The 16,584-nt window shown below is 47.4% G+C and overlaps 1 protein-coding gene across 6 annotated transcripts in view; it reads left to right on the top strand.

Moving 5' to 3' along the window:
- Foxn3 (forkhead box N3) overlaps positions 1-16,584 on the top strand; it is a 374,947-nt gene that overhangs the window by 346,225 nt on the left and 12,138 nt on the right. For all 6 annotated transcript variants that reach the window (XM_021201835.2, XM_029540799.1, XM_029540798.1 and 3 more), the window contains one exon: positions 9,546-9,651. In XM_021201835.2, coding sequence (XP_021057494.1) covers positions 9,546-9,651 — 106 coding nt within the window. The remainder of the gene's footprint in view (positions 1-9,545; positions 9,652-16,584) is intronic.

Raw genomic sequence — 16,584 nt, 5'->3', positions numbered from 1 at the left:
GCACTAATGCTGACATAGCTCTGCACATGGAGCATCCCCTTCAAAACTGAGTGTGTGGTGAACTTAACATGCACATGCATGTACACATACAGCCGTGACTGTGCGTGAGCCAGTGCAGAGGTATGCTTCGAGTTCCCACATACTGTCAGGACTGAGGAGAAGAAAAAGGTTCCCACTAACCACTCCTGCTGGAGATGTTTCCCCTGCAGGAGCCATCTCCATGACTCTGTAGGAGAGATTCCCTGGGCCACCTTAGCCACCATTGAGCTAAGCAGTACCCAGTTGTAAACGGTTTTGTTTTTTTTTTTTGTTTTGTTTTTCCTGTCTAGGTCTTCAATAATATTAGGGTGCATTCTGGGAGAGTTTGGCCTGCCCATGAGTGGCTTGGCCTTAAAATGGAACCACAGTACCACAGAACCTGCATCACCTCTACCCTGCCTACTAAGTGTCCACAGAGAGAAGGGCAGGGCTGACGTAGTTTAGTAGGGCTCACTGAGCAGTGTTAACTTAATGACAACAGGTCGTTCATTGCCTTGCTTGGGCCTGACTCTTGCCCACTGCCTGGTGTCTTTCCTTTCCCATTCTCATCTTTATAGCTGACCTGAAAACAAGATGTTTCCCCCTCCTCACAGCTTGAGGCCAGTGTGTCTGTCTGTGCCCCACATCTGGCCAGAACCACACTGAGGCAAGAGGTGGTACACTAAGATCTGTGTGTCTTCTGTCAGGGTGCTGCTCTGTCACACGTGCAGAAAGTGACTCGACATGGCCGATCCTCCTGTGACACCACTAGTGACTGCTCCCTACCTGTCTTGTGCCTGTGACTAGGTTTCCAGCTGACGTGGAGCTCTGGCTTTCTGAAGATATCATTTCCTTCTAAAGCAATGAGAACTCCCCCACTTTGGAGACAGTAGCATTTCCCACAAGAAAACATCCCTCCCAAGATGCACAGTAGATTTGTGGTGGAGTGATAAGAATTCCAGACCGCGGTCCCGTCGCTTTTCTTTGTACCTATTTTAAAAGATCCAAGAGATACTGCCAAGCGAGCATGTTCAGACAGCCTGGCCCTGTGCCTGGGGCCACCCTTACCTGCCCTGACTGCAGAGCACTCACTCCCCATTGCCAGCCTCCATTTCCTGGCCTATGGAGGGTGAGGCTGCTTACACCTCCAGCCAGTCTACTCCACTGCTAAGCAGATAGCAGATCACCTCGCTAGCCTGGAATGTGACTCTGAAGTGTCAGAGAAATCTGTACTTAAAATCCATCCTTAGATGACATATCAGGAAAAAATTACAGACTCCAGTGGTTAATCAAGACACAAGCTGGAAAGGTCCCTACGATCAGGTGGCATGACCTGTCTTAGTGGAAGCACTCGGATCTCCTCAGAGCCGTGTAAATTCAAACCCCTTCCTCGGCTCGATGCCGCTGTGTGTGTTACTTTATGTGTATGTACTTTGATGGACTAGTCCCTAGTGTATGTAGAGAAGGGAATGGAGAGTTCAGGAAAGTCAAGGGGTGGGACTGAGCACTCACAGATCTTCAGTGTCTCTCCTGAAAGTCTCTTATTCCTGGCCTCTTGACCACAGGTTGGGTTCTCCTGAATTGCTAACAGGATTGCTTTTTGATATTTTCTTGGCCAAACGAACCTTTCCTCTCCACCCCTGTAACTCTCCAGCTGTAATTCTCTTTCTGCAATATCCACAGTCCTATTTATGTCCAAGTGCCACACTGAGTTTTAAAAGTGCTCATGTGTTAAAGGTGTGGATTCTTTTTCCATTCTTTCTAGGGTGGGGTTCCATGGGATCCGGGCTGGCCCCCAAACTTTCTATGTAGCCAGGGGTGACCTCGAACTTCTTATCCTCCTGCCGCTGTTTCTCTGGAATGCACCACCATACCATATGTGCATATGTGATCTGGGGATGGAAACCAGGACTCAGGATGGGGCTCCCTTCCCCAGCTCTGTAGGATCATTTTAGTGGGCTTTTTAAGAAGAAAGCTTTTAACAACATTCTGTGAAAGTGTAGCCACACCCTTCACAAGGGCCCAGGCCAAGAAGACTCTCCAGGGTCCTGGCAGGCACCACTGGGCTGCCCATGAAGGTCACCAGAGGACATGCTCAGAGGCAGGAACAGCAATGGGAACTGAGAATAAGAAGAACGTGGACACTGGCTTCATATCTGCCTTCCCATCTGGAGGTCCAGTGTAAGCACAGTCAGTGGCAGGCTGCAGAGCCCCTAAAGATTGGAACAGCGCCATAGTTAGGGATCATGTCAAATCTGCCATCTCCTAGTGGACGCAACCAGAGGGAAGTATGTCCACGGGTCTTTTTAGCCCATTCCAACTGTAGCTTTAGTTTCCTTTACATTGGGGGGGGGGGGGAGGAGGTTGCAAGACAGGGTTTCCCTATGGAGCTGTCCTGGAGCTTGCTCTGTAGCCCAGGCCTGACCGGAGCTGGCCAGCCTGGCTTCTGAGAACCCCATATGTTTTCTGCTGCTCTCTTCCCTGGGGCTGGGTGCTGTGGCCAGTTTCTGTTTATAGAGCCTCCTCGTGCCTTGCTATTTATAGCTTCCTACTTCACCCCTGGGCTGCCCCTCCGAGTAGCAAGCTACCCACCTCCTCTCCTGGCACTGTTCATTCCTGGCAATTAACAGGCTGGCTTGGTTGCTAGAAAGGGGTCCCCCCCACCCCCTTTGTCATTGTGCTTTGTAGCCACTGCACTTCAGGTCACCGAGTGGCAGCCCCTTAGATCTATCCCTCTCCTCTTCCTTGTTTGGCATCCGAAAAGCTAAGCCAGGGCCAGCACACTGGCTCTGAGGCTCAGTGAGTTACAGAATAGAGTCTGCCTGAGACACTAGTGAGAACCCAGGAACCCTGCAGTGGTCGGACTGCAATCCTTGAGGGCCACCCCCTCTTGTTTCAATTGTCTACTGCAATTTGCAGAGAGGCACAGTTAATTAAAGCCTTGGCTTCTAACAGTTTGTGCCCCTGGTGTCACTCAGTGTATGGGATACGTTCTGCAAGAAGGGCCATCGTGCGCAAAATGCCACTTCCAGAACAGTCAGCCAAGAGCATGGCTGTCTGCTCATCTTACCTTCTGAAATCAAAACCTCCCCACCTACTCCTGTCTCTCCCTAAAGAGTGGCGGTGTAGACTGATCTCAGCTGCTCGTATCTCCTGAATCACCTGCCTAGTTGCTTCCTTGACAATCCTTGTGAGTCATCGTTAACCCCTGTGGAGAAACTAGGTCACCATTAGCCATCTCCAAAGGCTTATATAATCCTGGGTTGGAATTTTCCCAGAGACGGAACTCTCAATAATAAACAAACCAGCAGAATGGACCAAGAGGGATAGGGAGTGCTGCCTGGAACTGGGGTATATGTCCTTTATATAGGGGCTCCACAGAAGAAAGACCACAGGAAACAGGCTGTGCCCTGCCTGCCTTGACAGCCCGTCCCCAGCCTGCTTCTAAGCAAGCAGGTGGAAGGGGTGCCTTCGGGGGAGGAATGATGGCAGGGATGGCCTGCTGCTCCGCTTACGGCCTCTCATGGTGTTAGCCAGGGCTGCCCTCCAATGGCAGAGCTGCAAGCTCCCGCTGAGGTTAATTTTAGACCTTGCAAAGACTAAGGGAGATGCCTATCAAAGAGCGAGGCAGGTGAAGTGCTGAGGGCCCGCACAGTGTGCAGAAATGTTTGTTTTATGCCTCGGACCTTTCAGAACAGAAATGAGCTTTAGATCCTGAAAAGTGGCTCCATCAGTAGTACTTGCATGAGGACCTGAGTCCTAGACGTGGGGCTTGGGGTTAGGGAATACATGCCTGTAGTAATGGTACCAGGGAGGCAGGGACAAGCAAATCCTAGCTGGATGGCCATAGAGTCTGCACCGATCCATGCTGCTTGTCCCTGGCCAGGTGTGAGTGTCACAGTCTAGCTGATTTGAGGGGGCCTTGGAGACATTCTATGACTTAAGAAAACCAGTAAGTGCTGGGGAGTCTGTTGCCGAAGCCTGTGCACTACTGGCTCCAGCAACTGTTCTCTTCTCCCGGGTTGCTGGGAGAAAAGATGTGAACACCGTCGACCAAAAAGGGATGCTCAGACCTCTTCTACTGGGTGCACAGAGTTAGAAGTTGGCTTCAAACGTGTATTTTCTTAAGTATTTGACTGAGCTGCCTCCTAACTCCATCTGAGAACGTGAGGTGATGGGTTGTGTTGGTCTTGGAATGTATTGGTTTTTTTTTCCCCCAGGAGGTGGATAGTGAGAGAAGGGGTCTTAGTCAGGGTTTCCATTGCTGTAATGAAACACCACAAACAAAAAGCAAGATGGGAAGAAGGGGTTTATTTGGCCAGGTCATAGTCCATCATTGGAGGAAGTCAGGTAGAAACTCAAGTGGGACTAGAACCTGGAGGCCGGAGCTGATGCAGAGGCCATAGAGGGGTGCTGCTTACTGGCTTGCTTCACGTGGCTTGGTCAGCCCGCTTTCTTATAGAGCCCCAGGACCAACAGCCCAAGGATGGCAGCATCTACCGTGGGCTTGGGCCTCCCCCATTGATCATTAATTAAGACAATGCCTTACAGCTGGATCTCATGGAAGCATTTTCTCAACTGAGGCTCCTTCCTCTCTGATGACTCTAGCTTGTGTCAAGTTGACATACAAAACCAGCCAGTAAAGAAGGGAAAGAAAGATGCTAATTTTAGACTAAGGGCAGGCGAATGGGCTCATATTCCTGCCCAGTGTTCAATGGAAAGGGAGACGGCTCTCAATGCCTTTTTCCACAGAGCCATTGTAAACTGGCTGTGCCAGTTTCCAGAGACCTCATTCCTGACACTTAGGGGTGGGAACAGAAAGGAGAAGAGATGGAGGCACACTTAAGTGTCACAGCTGGCTCTCGGCAGCCAGGGAGTGGGCACATGCATGGTCACCATCTCAGTATGGAGTGTGCTGCCAGTGAGGAAGACCAAGAAATGGCAGGGACTGTAGGCTGGACTCAGCAGCTCCCCTGAGAAGGAGGTCCTGGTTCAGAGGGTGAGCCACCTTACATTCCCAGGCAGTTTTGGATCTCAGGCACACACCTACTACTGCTGCCAGGTTGCTTTGAAGTGAATACAGCACGTTGGGAAGATGTGTATGTAGGGTTAGGGCTAGCTACCAAAGGCATAGTAGACTGGAAAGAATTGAATTTCCCCCATTAAACCATGTGTCTTAGAGATAATTCACTGGAGTTTCTGGAGAGGTGATGTGGGCTGGTTGAAGGATAATGGGAACAGAGTTGACATTCATAAGCATACATCACCAGCCCATAGGCTAAGCAGTTTTCATTGCTTCCCTTATGTAATCCTCAGAACAACCCTACAAGGTGTGTTTGTGCCACCTGACTAGGGTGGGATACCCAGTGTTATCTGATGCCATGCTGCACAGAGCCCTTCTTACACTCTGCATGGTGGGTAGGGAGTCTCTCCAAAGCCTAGCCTCCAATAGGTGTTTGCTGGAGCTAGTTTCTTCCTGTTTTCCCTTCCAGCTGAAGTGTCCTAGTGTGTGAAGTGTCTGGACATTTAGGCAGAGAACTGTGCATTTGGGACATGGACCTCTGACTGTGGGTCCTCCTCATTGGCGGGTGACTCATGACCACACGAGTGTGCCCTGTGACTCCTTTGGCCCACTTCCCTTCCAGGGGTGATGGTGACAGTATGTACCTGGGAACCGAAGTATCACAGGAGCCGTCACTGCTGTCCTAGTCACTCTGTCACCAGGAACACAGCTCAGGTCTGGCTCAGCCTGGCTTTCGGCTTGTTCCCTTTTGTGGGTTTTCAGCTGGCCTGAGGTTGGGGAGGCACAGTGCCTTGAGGTTCTTCTGTGAAAGTGGGTCTGATGATGATACTGACTCTCATGCATTTCCTAGTAAACCTCCCCCTGAACGATCACTTCAGTGGGAACACCACTTGCAGGGGGTGAAGCATCCCTGGCTTACTTGAGTTGACATAGCTTGCTTCAGAGACAAAGCAATTAACTGGCAGAAGTGGGGCACAGGCCTGGAGTTCCCAGCCACCTCCTTGCAGGCCACTTTCCTGCTCCAGACTGCGGCACTGGGTAAAGTCCCAGTGTGCCTGCGTTCCTTAGCTGCTTCTCTGTTGCTGCCACAGGGATGAGTCCATTGTGATGGGACAGTGGCCGGAAGCCGAGAAGTCATGCCTTCCATCACAAGCACAGAGCAGAGGGTCGACTGGAAAGCAGAGCAAGGCTGTACACTCTCAGAGCCAGCCTCCAGCAAGGCCACACCTTCTCTACACACAGTGTCACCCCCTGGAGCCAAGTGTTCAAATGCTTGAGCCTCTGGAGGGCATTACTTATTCAAACTACCACAGTGGGATAGCCTCCTGGAGCAAAGACCATGTTCGTTTCCTTTTGCACGCGGTACAGTTATTTTTACCATTTCTGAGTGTGTGTGCTGCTTTTCTGCCTTCGAGGTCCAGTGCAGACAGCACTTCCCATAACAAGTCCTCAGGATACTTATACTTGGCATCAGGCATCGCCATCTGTGTGGCTATAGCCCCCACACCAACCTTAGAACTTACCCTAATTTGTTCACACACGTACACCCAGTCTTTCTCTCCGACTTGATTATAGTTACCCTGATTCACAGGAAGATACTAATTACTGACAATGGTTAGAATCGTGGTACAGATTTCCAGTATTTAAGTTCTTTTGTGACATGGCCCATTTTATCCAATCCATTTACTGTTCTCTGTGAGATCCTCAGTGAGGGACCCACAGTGTCAGGATTAAGCTCATCCAGTGACTTCGGGAGTGCCATCAGAAGCCTTTGAACCCCTCTCCCGCAGTCTCCAGACAGCTGACAAAAGCCTGTACACACTCAGTAGACTACAGCAGGCAGCTGCAAATCTGAGTTCTCCTGAACCTGCCTCTAACCGTTGTGAACTATAAATCTGTTTATGATTAATCTTCACGTGCAGTGCCAGGTAAGGGTCAAGGTTTGTTTTCCTCCCAAAGGGTTATTATCCGTGCTGTGATACTGTCCTTCCTAGTACTCTGCTGCCTTGATACCTGCCTCTGTCAGAGCTCAGTTGTCATACTAAGTGTGAGTCTGTTTTCTAGATCCATTTTATCCCAGTTCTATGAATGGCGATAATTGGCAGAGTCTCACACTGCCTTAATTCATGCAATTTTATACAAAGTCTTGGTATCAGATAATATAAATCAGGTAATAAAGCTTTCGGACACTGCATCCTCATGGAGTAACTACCTGCCTATTGCAACAGTACCCACGTTCTTAAGGTAACTCGTTATTCTCCTGTCTCCAGTAACCTCACCTGCCCTCTGAAGTTAGGCCGCCAATTGGGAATGAGTCAAGTTTCTGCTCTGGCTGTGCCTTACACACTGATTAGTTACAGTAAGAGACTAGGGATGTTTCTGAAAACGGGACTGTGCTGTAGTACTGATTTGGGCAAGAATGGCAGTCTTAAGCCTTCATCCTTCTTTTGGAAGACCTTCTAACAAGGACCTTGTATAAGCCTAGAAGAGAAATGTCAAAAGTTCATTAGCAAGAATTACAGAAAGCCCAAAGTAATGGACAGCCTATTAAAGAATTCTCTATTCAGGCAGGCAGGATATCTCAGCTGGTAAAGGTGTTTGATCCCCAGAACCCACATAAAATTGGAAGGTGAGAACGGATTCCAAAGAGACGTCCTCCAACTTCCACGTGTGTCCTGGCGTGTCCGCTCCCACATAGTCACCGTATCCTGGCATGTACGCCACACACAGGCAACATACACACCTAATAAGGCAATTTGTAGGAATTATTTCATATTCAAGAGTGGATGTTTACCCTACATGAAGCAATTTCAAAACCCCCTCCTGAAACGCCATGTAGCCGAGGATAACTCTAGTGACATTCTGATCTCCCGCCTGTGCCTCCTACGTGCTGGGGTTATAGCACCATGGCTGTTTTATAGGGTGCTGGCAACCAAGCCCAGGGCTTTGTGGAGTAGGCAAGCATTCTGCCAACTGAGCAATAGTCTCAATCCTGAAAACATACTCTTAGAGACCTCAAAATTATGAAACATGCGTGTGTTAGCAATTTGTCTCGTATTGTTTGCAAATAACATGGGTTTTAAATTTTGACATCTAGACTGGTTTTCATTTTTAAATGTATAATTTTCTAGCACTTCATTGTTGCTTGTTTGAAAGGGCTCTATTTATCCACTTCTCTTCAGTATGTGCCAGGATTATAGGGAGCAGAAGAGGTCTAGAATATTCTTTAGAGAGCAGAATATACATTTGGGGGTTTCCACACTGTCACACAAGAAGTAAGGTAGGGGTCCTCATAATCTATCTACAAGGCTTCCCTGGTCCCACAGACCTGTGGCCAGACCCTGTAGATGCAGCACGAGCTAGAGAAGCTGGCTAGTGGAAGCTACTGTTTAGGAGGTGAAGAAAGGTCAGATGTCTAGGACTCCCTGGAATGTAAGTTCTCGGGGGCACGATCAGGGAATGGCTGCCACACAAGATCTTATGGTCACTAGTGGAAAGTTGTTACAGTGTATATGTAGAAACACCAGGATAAGGAATGCTGGAGAGGGCCATGTAGGAAGCCAGGCCCTGATTGTACAGAAGCCAGGGCTTGTGCAGCCCACCCCTCCAGGCAGCCCCAGGAAAGGCAGCTCCCTCAGTGAGCTTGGCATGTGGAGAGGCAGAGTCCTTCAGATAAGGATTTGACTGTGGTTTTGTTTTAAAGCTGCTTTCTTTTTTCCTCCCATTTTGGATGAAGGACAAATAAATAGATATTCCCAACCTTTAACCAAAGCAGGCATGAGAAGTGTAATCGTTTAATCATTAGGTCACCTGCAGGCCCATTGTAATCTTGGTGACTTTAAATGTTATTGGGGAAAGACCAAATATAAGAGATTTTACTAATAGATGTAGGAAATAGAATGTTGTTCTATTTTGGGTAAGCGTGCGTGCGTACACACATGTGCGTGTGCCATGTGTTTTGAACAGGTGACTATTCAGGTAGGTGTGCCTGTGCACCTTCCAGGTCATTGGTTCTTCCTCTGCCACTGTCCACCTTGCTGCCTTGAGAAGGAGTCTCCCGCTGAATCACACGTTCAGGGGCTAGGCTGGTCACCAGTGAGCTCTCAGCCCTGTACTTTAACCAACTGCTAAGAATTCATACTGTGGTCCTGTGCTCAGAGAGCAAGCCCTCTTAACCACTGAGTCTTCTATTCCCAGCCCAGGTGTCTGTCTGTCTGTTTTTCTTTTTTTATATTTTAAACTCATGTTTGATTGATTCTTTTTTAATGGAAGTATCAGTAATTTGTAAGCTATTGATTACTCAGCTTGCACATTGTCTTTCTTTCTGTCTTGTTTTCTGTACTCTTTCCTCTTGCGTGTGCGTGTGTGTGTGTGTGTGTGTGTGTATGTGCGCGCGTGCTTGCACACATACATGCTCTGCCCTCCCTTTCTCTCTCTCAAAATTGCCAACTTCTTTACATTTGAAATCACCCCTGATGTGTCTTTTTTTTCTTTACTTTTCTAGTTTCTCCAGGAGTGATACAAAATGGAGCGAGGGTTCTGAGCCGAGGGCTGTTTCCTGGTGTCCGGCCGTTGCCAATCACGCCCATTGGGATGACGGCAGCCATAAGGTAAGAGAAGAGCTTGCTGGGCCTGAGCCTGCCTGGGTAGTGGGGTAAGAGATCAAAGGGCAGCACACCCATCCAAACGCCCTCCTCATCATCTTCCCTGGTGAGCAGACAGGGTACAGCTAAGGGTTTTCTTAAGTAACAGGGCACAATCAGCTAGAAGGCAAGGGTGAGCAGTTGTTGACTGGGCACTGGACCAGCGCTTCCCATCCTGTGACCCTGGGATGGCGTCTCATCTCTCTGGACCTGCCTTGGTTCCCTCATCTGTAAGACTTTATGTCTACATGGAGGGGTGCAGTAAAACATGCAAAATTGCATGTGAAATGTGATTTGGTAAGAAGTATATGAACAGCGGGGGTGTCATTTTCCAGTCACTGATGGTCAGGTCAGGGGACACTGAATGAGCTCTTCTTTGAATGATTTCTTTCCTCCATCCTTCTCATTTCTCTCAGCAACCCCAGGGGTCCGGTCCACCTCTGGCTTACAACCCTCACGTGCAGCGAGACAGTCTCCTTGTTCTCTTGCCCGTGTATCAGTCACTCACTACCTTACCAGTTTCCTAAACCTCGACTTCCGGGACTACCAGAAGCTCTTTCCATGACTCCCTCCATGTCACCCCACCATCCCCAAACCCTGCCTCTCTCCTTGAGCTAAGTGTGTTCAATGGCATCTTAGTTTCTTTTTCATATTGCTGTAGTAAAATATCCTGACCAAAGCAATGTAGGGGGAAAGGCTGGTGGTTAAGGGGCATGGTCCATCCTGGGAGGGAGACCGGAGCAACAGGAGCTTGAAGCAACTGATCACATCACAGTCAGGATGCAGGGAACGGGGAATACGGACTATTGTTCAGCTCAATGTTCTCCATATACACAGCCCAACACCCCCTGCCCAAAGAACAGTACTACCTACTGTGGACAGACCTTTCCCCCTTCTCCTGCAAGATATTCCCCAGAGGCATGCCAAAGGGCCTGTCTCCCAAGTATTCTGGATTCTACCAGGTTGACAGCTAATACTGACCAGCACAGACAAATAGCTCATGGCCTGTATGCCTTACTTTTGCGGTGCCTTCTGTAGACTTCCTTCAGTGTTCAGATTCCTTCAGAACACTTTCCCAAAAGTGGCCACCAACATGAGCTTCGGCTGTGGCCCTTTTGGTGTGTAGCTTTGTGTGTATTTTCTCTTCTCAGGGGCTTGATTCTGGGGGTGGGACTGGGTCTTTCTCAGATGACCAATCACATGAGCTGCTTGCTTGCTGAAGACCCTCCCCTCAGCTGCATGCCTTTTCTTTTCTTTTTTTTTCTCTTTCTTTCTTTCTTTCTTTCTTTCTTTCTTTCTTTCTTTCTTTCTTTCTTTCTTTCTTTCTTTCTTTCTTTCTTTCTTTCCTGGGTCATGCTCACCTTGTGTTATTTCCTTTTCTGTTGTTGTCATAATATAACTTAGGGAAGAAAGGTTTTATTTTGTTATAGTTCCAGAGTGGACACAGTCCATCATCGTGGGGAAGCTGACTGGTTATCATCATCACACACACACACACACACACACACACACACACACACACACACACAAGCAGAATAATGTCCAAATACAGTCTTGTACCTGCCTAATCTCCTCAGATTTCCAAAAGAAATTGGGGGAAGAGTATAGTAAGCTCTGTAAGCCTGGGGACATTTGCTTGTGGTACCTGCCCTCTTTTAGGGTAACCACAGGCGCCACAGTGAGCATACAGCTAGGTGTACATTTGCAGATTCTGCGTTGCCTAAGACTCAGTTAGTAAGATGTGTGACTGGGAGAGAAATCTGCTCACTCCCTTTCATCATAAAATTTAAGTTCGGCCACCTGCCACTTGAACCTAAATTCACCTGCGCTTGAGAAATAAACAGTCCGGTGACAAATGGAGTCCTGAGTGTCTCCTGCAGGTGCACAGGACAGTGTGCGCCTGAGGGTCCTGCAGGTGTTTCCATGTTCACCTGGGAGAGTCACTAGCACCCACTACAGGCCAGTGTCGTCCTCCCCTTTGCGTGACAGGTTTTCTGCATAATTCTAAGCACTTCCCAACTTAAGTGAGAATATTTGTCTTTCAGGGATTTTTCCCCCCTCTTGACTGAGTGGCAAAGGCCGTGTTTGTTTGTCTTGAGTCTGAAACTGTTATTGACATAGATGAAGTGTTACTTTTATTAGCTGATCGTTACACAGCTTGTATTTGCTGGGTTCCTTTGCATATAATTATGATGCGAAACTTCCCCGTAAGAGCATCTGTCAATAGTGTAATTGACTCGGCCGTGTTGACTTTTTACTCAATAACCTCCAAGATTGGCCCATCCTTAGACATCGGAAAGCTGCTTATCTTTATATTTGCCGGACGTAGAGTGCTTGGGACAAAGCCCCTCGCGAACACTGCTCAACCTCTGCGCCCTGCCTGCTTCTGCTACTGCTTTTCCTGGGGGGGAATCCCGGCAGGGGTGTCACAGAATGGCTGAAAATAATGTCAGATGGAAATGATGTCAGAGTGTCCCAGACACGCATGAGGTTCAGTTCCTAACACGACAGATAGCTATATGAGAGAGATTCCGTCTAACGGAGCACGTGATCATAGACCTGGGAGAAGAGGGAGCGTTCTTCCCACTTAGTGCCCTGTGCTGCCTCCCAGGCAGGGAGGGCCACAACCCTGTAGGGTCTGAAACAGCTTAATTTTAATTTCAAGGTCCTTTCTTAAATATAGAAAGTTGGTTGTTTTTGTTTTGTTTTGTTTTTAATTTTTACTGTATGTGTGTGTTTCGCCTTCATGTGTTGCCCACTAGAGGCTAAAAGAGGGTGTTGTGATTTAAGAACGTTGTGAGCCACCCACCGCGTTGGTACTAGGAACTGAGCTGTGGTCCTCTGAAAGAGCATGAATTGCTTGTAACCACTGAGTGGTCCCCAGGTACTCTTTTTAAATGTTTTGTGTCTGGGGGTGGGGAGCATAGAGGTCAGGGCTGTGTGCAGGAGCCTGTTTCCTCTCCCCACTGTGTGAGTTCCAGGGTTTGAACTCAGATTCTCAGGCTTAGCAGCAACTGCCTTTACCAGCTAAGCCATCTCACTGGCCCTTCGGAGCCTCCCCAATGAAAAAGACATGACTCCTCCAGTTTTCCCAGAGGATTGAGAGAGTAGGTATGAGGTGAGCCCTTGTAGGGCAACAGAATCCAGAATCTATGCAGAGAAGCTCAGGAAACAGACTCCTGGGTGTGGCTCAGAGAGTCACACAGAGACCTGTATGGGTCCCATGGATTATTGAGTTTAGCACAGCTGTGAGCCCTGCACATACTAAGTCAGCTCCAGTGCAAATGCTTACAATTGATGTGAAGAGCCCCACACCCTCCCAGGTCTCCTTCCCATGCACCAGAGGCTGGGTCCTTAACCTCAGGAGATGGCTTTAGCTGAACCTCTGCCACCTTTAGTGCAGGGCAGACTTGTGGTAAGGTCACCAGCTTTAAGGAGTGATGCAAGTCTAGCCCTCAGCACACAGCACCATGGGGAATTGCCCTATAGTCACCATGTGAGACTGCTTGATTTCATTTGGGTCTCTAAGAACCTTGAAAACATTTCAAGGGAACAGGAAACAAGGCAGCCATTGCTGCTGGTCACACCACCAGTTCTTGAGGTCAGACCATCTGGAGAACCCTTCTTGGCCAGCTCTGCTCCCGGTTGCTTGGAGACGTTCCGAGGGTGTAGCATTGACGGATCCTGAAGATAGAAGTAGAGGGGTCTCTTCACACACTGTGTTGTGTTGTTGTGTTGTGTTTAGCAAGACCAAGCAGCTGTTGTCTTTTGTCTCTAAAACTGTGACCTTCAAAGGTAGCTTCAGAACATAGTATTAAATTATGTGTGTTGGGCGATGATGGCCCCTTTAATCCCAGCACTCGGGAGGCAGAGGCAGGCACATCTCTGAGTTCTAATACAGTCTGCTATACAGAGTAAGTTCCAGAACAGCCAGGGCTACCCAGAAAATCCCTGTCTCGGGGGTCGGGGGGAGATAACTTTCGAGGCAGAAGAAAATATTAAAAAGTGAGGTAGAGAAAGGATCCAAAGAAAGCCATCAGAAAGAACACTGGAGTTTCCTGGGCCTCGTGTCCCAGCAGCAGTCTTTGCCTGACTCCTCAAGCCCAGTGATCAGCACCCACTGGGGCATTCTTTGTGTCTCTAGTCCCTGGCGCTGGCTAAATGTCTCTGAAAGCCCTGATGGTTCCTTTCTTCCCCCGTATCTGAAAATCCTCAGCTCCTGCAGATTCGGGGTAGGCCACTAAATGTGGGGGAGGTTCAGGACCTTTCCTGTTTGTGTTCTGTGAGCCCCTCAGCCCTGGACTCTTTCCCCTTGCCTCCCCTCAGATGGGACTCTAGGGCTAAAAGGAGCCATGAACTTTATTTCACAGATGAGGTTCAGATAGAATTAGGCTGAGTTCTATGACGAATGCAGGGGGAAAACTACAAACCCAAAGCTCTGGCTTCTGGCCTTCCGGAGAACTTGACTTGGTGAGAGGGCATTCTCTAGGCAGCTTTTATGAAGTGATTCTTTGCCTGCCTTTCCTTAACATCCTTCTTCAGACTGCTGGGCTTGGACTCGCTCAGCCCCCGCACCCCCATCCCCTGCCAACCTTTATGTTTTGTGAATGTTTTGTCTGATTTTACGTCTGAATACCACATGTGTGCAGTGCTCACAGCTGTTAGAAGAGAACACCAGCTCCCCTGGAACTGGACTTTGTTTGTTTGTTTGTTTGTTTGTTTGTTTTTCTAGCTGGGACACTATGTCTTCTTCCAGCATACTCACTGAGGTCCATTTGCCTCATGCGGCTATGACTGCCTCATTTTTTACTGCTGTGCAGTGCTACACTGTGAGAGTGTCCCACAATCTTTACAAGGGAATTTGGATCGTTTATGGTCATCTTACCAGCTCTTGATGCTGATTTTTTTTTTTTTTTTTTTAGGAAGACATGGGCATGATGATGCATGCCTTTAACTTAACCCAGCACTAAGGTGGCAGTGAATTCAAGACCAGCCTGGTCTACATAGTGAGCTTTGTAAAAAGAAAGAGAGAAAGAAAAAAAGAAAGAGTATGTTATAGTAATGACAAGATTCTGTCCAGTCCCACTTTGCTATATATCTTATAATTGATAATTCTTGAATTTCATTCCCCCCCCCGCCAAAGTTCTATCACCTTAAACTCACTGAAGTGTTTTCTAACTTTTTTTTTACTATGATGAATTCCATAATAAATTTGCCACCTCCACACAACACTTCCATTTCTCAGCGCTTACCACCTTGACTCATTGCATTTTAACATCATGCTGGAGTGGTACCTGGTATCTCAGACGAGGATTTGCCGTTTTGTTTATGTCGTGTCTCTCTAGCTCCATCCTTATCTGGTTTCTGTGTCAAGATTATGTTAGCCTCATAAATTAAATTGAGCATTCACTCTCATTAATCACTTCCCCCACCCCTCTCTATATGAAATCTAACATCTTTATTGCTGAATTGTTGATGGAACTCATTTGCAAAACAGTGTGGTGCTGGCATTGTCCTTACAGGATGATTAGTTGTTAGTGTAATCTGTGTGGTGATTATACGGTAAGGTAGGCTTGGTATTTCCTGTTGAGCTAATTTGGTAACTCTGGGAATCTGTCCATTTCACCAAGTATACAAGTGTCTTGGGATAAAGTTATTCTCGGTACTTACTATCTCTTAAAATATCTTTCATAGCTTGGTGTTTTGAAATTTCATTTGTATCTTCTCTTTTTGCTTGCTAGCATTGTCATTTTTCTCTTCCGAGGTATCATTTTATCCGATTAGTTTAAGAAGGATAAGAATCTTTGTTTATATGCATGTGTGTATGCGTGTATGAATCACGTGAGTGTGGTCCCCACAGAGTCCAGTAGAGGGCATCAGATCCCTTGGAGCTGAAGTTACAGGTCATTGAGCCACCGCCTGGGTGCAAGGAACTGAATCCAGGTCCTCTGCCAGAGCAGCCCGTGCCCTTACTGCTTAGCCATCTCTCCAGCCCCTTCATTGACTTTGCTATCTGTTTTCCTTTCTTTTTAAACTCTTTTCTCTACAAAGCTTAATATTTTGATTTCCTGCAAACCACAGCCTTGTTGCACCCTGTGATCTTAAGTAGTTTCTATTTCCACTTTGATTTCTTCCATGACTTACACATATTTTTAGAAGTATATATATGACTTTCCAAACCAAAAAAGGAATAGTAGCTTCTTACTTTTCAGTTTCCACTTCAACGTTCACCATGAACTTGAATGCACCTGATATGAGACTTCTTGGGAATTTGAGACATTGAGGCCTCGTCTGAAAGCCCTAGTACATAGGTCAAATAAAGACAGTATATTTTAGTACAAACCAATTTTTAAGTGTTCCATGTGTGCTTTTATTTTTAAAAAGTGTCTTTTCCATTGTTTATTTGTTTGTATATGTGTTGACACAGTCTATATAACAACCTCGTGTGTGTAAGTGTGTGTGTGTGTGTGTGTGTGTGTGTGTGTGTATGTGTGTGTATACATGTCTTACATATGAGAAGCCTGGTTGGTGCTGAGAGTGATGTGTCAAAATCTCCCCATCACACTGCGTGTTTGGCTATTTCTTCTGGTAGCACTCGGGCTGTAGGAGATGTATTTTGAAGAGGTTTTATTGAGAACTGCTTCGTCCCCTGGCTGATAGATTCTGTGTAGATTATGAGTAGTCCGTTACAGTGGCGTCTGGCTTACCACCTGTGCTTTTATTTCCTGTGGCTGCAGCAGTGTGCTCCAGCTCTTCCAGGCTCAAGCCCTTTCCTTCTCCTTTAGCTTTAGCCTCTCCTCTGATTAACAGTGCGGTTTGTCTTTATTTTAAATCCACATTACCAATGTCTACCTTTCCCGGTTTTTAGCTCTGTTTGTTTGTTTGTTTGTTTGTTTGTTT

This window comes from Mus pahari, chromosome 7, assembly GCF_900095145.1.
Source record: "Mus pahari chromosome 7, PAHARI_EIJ_v1.1, whole genome shotgun sequence".
Lineage (NCBI taxonomy): Eukaryota > Metazoa > Chordata > Mammalia > Rodentia > Muridae > Mus > Mus pahari.
The sequence above is the reverse complement of the archived record's forward strand: the minus strand, read 5'-3'. Positions and strand labels throughout refer to the sequence as shown.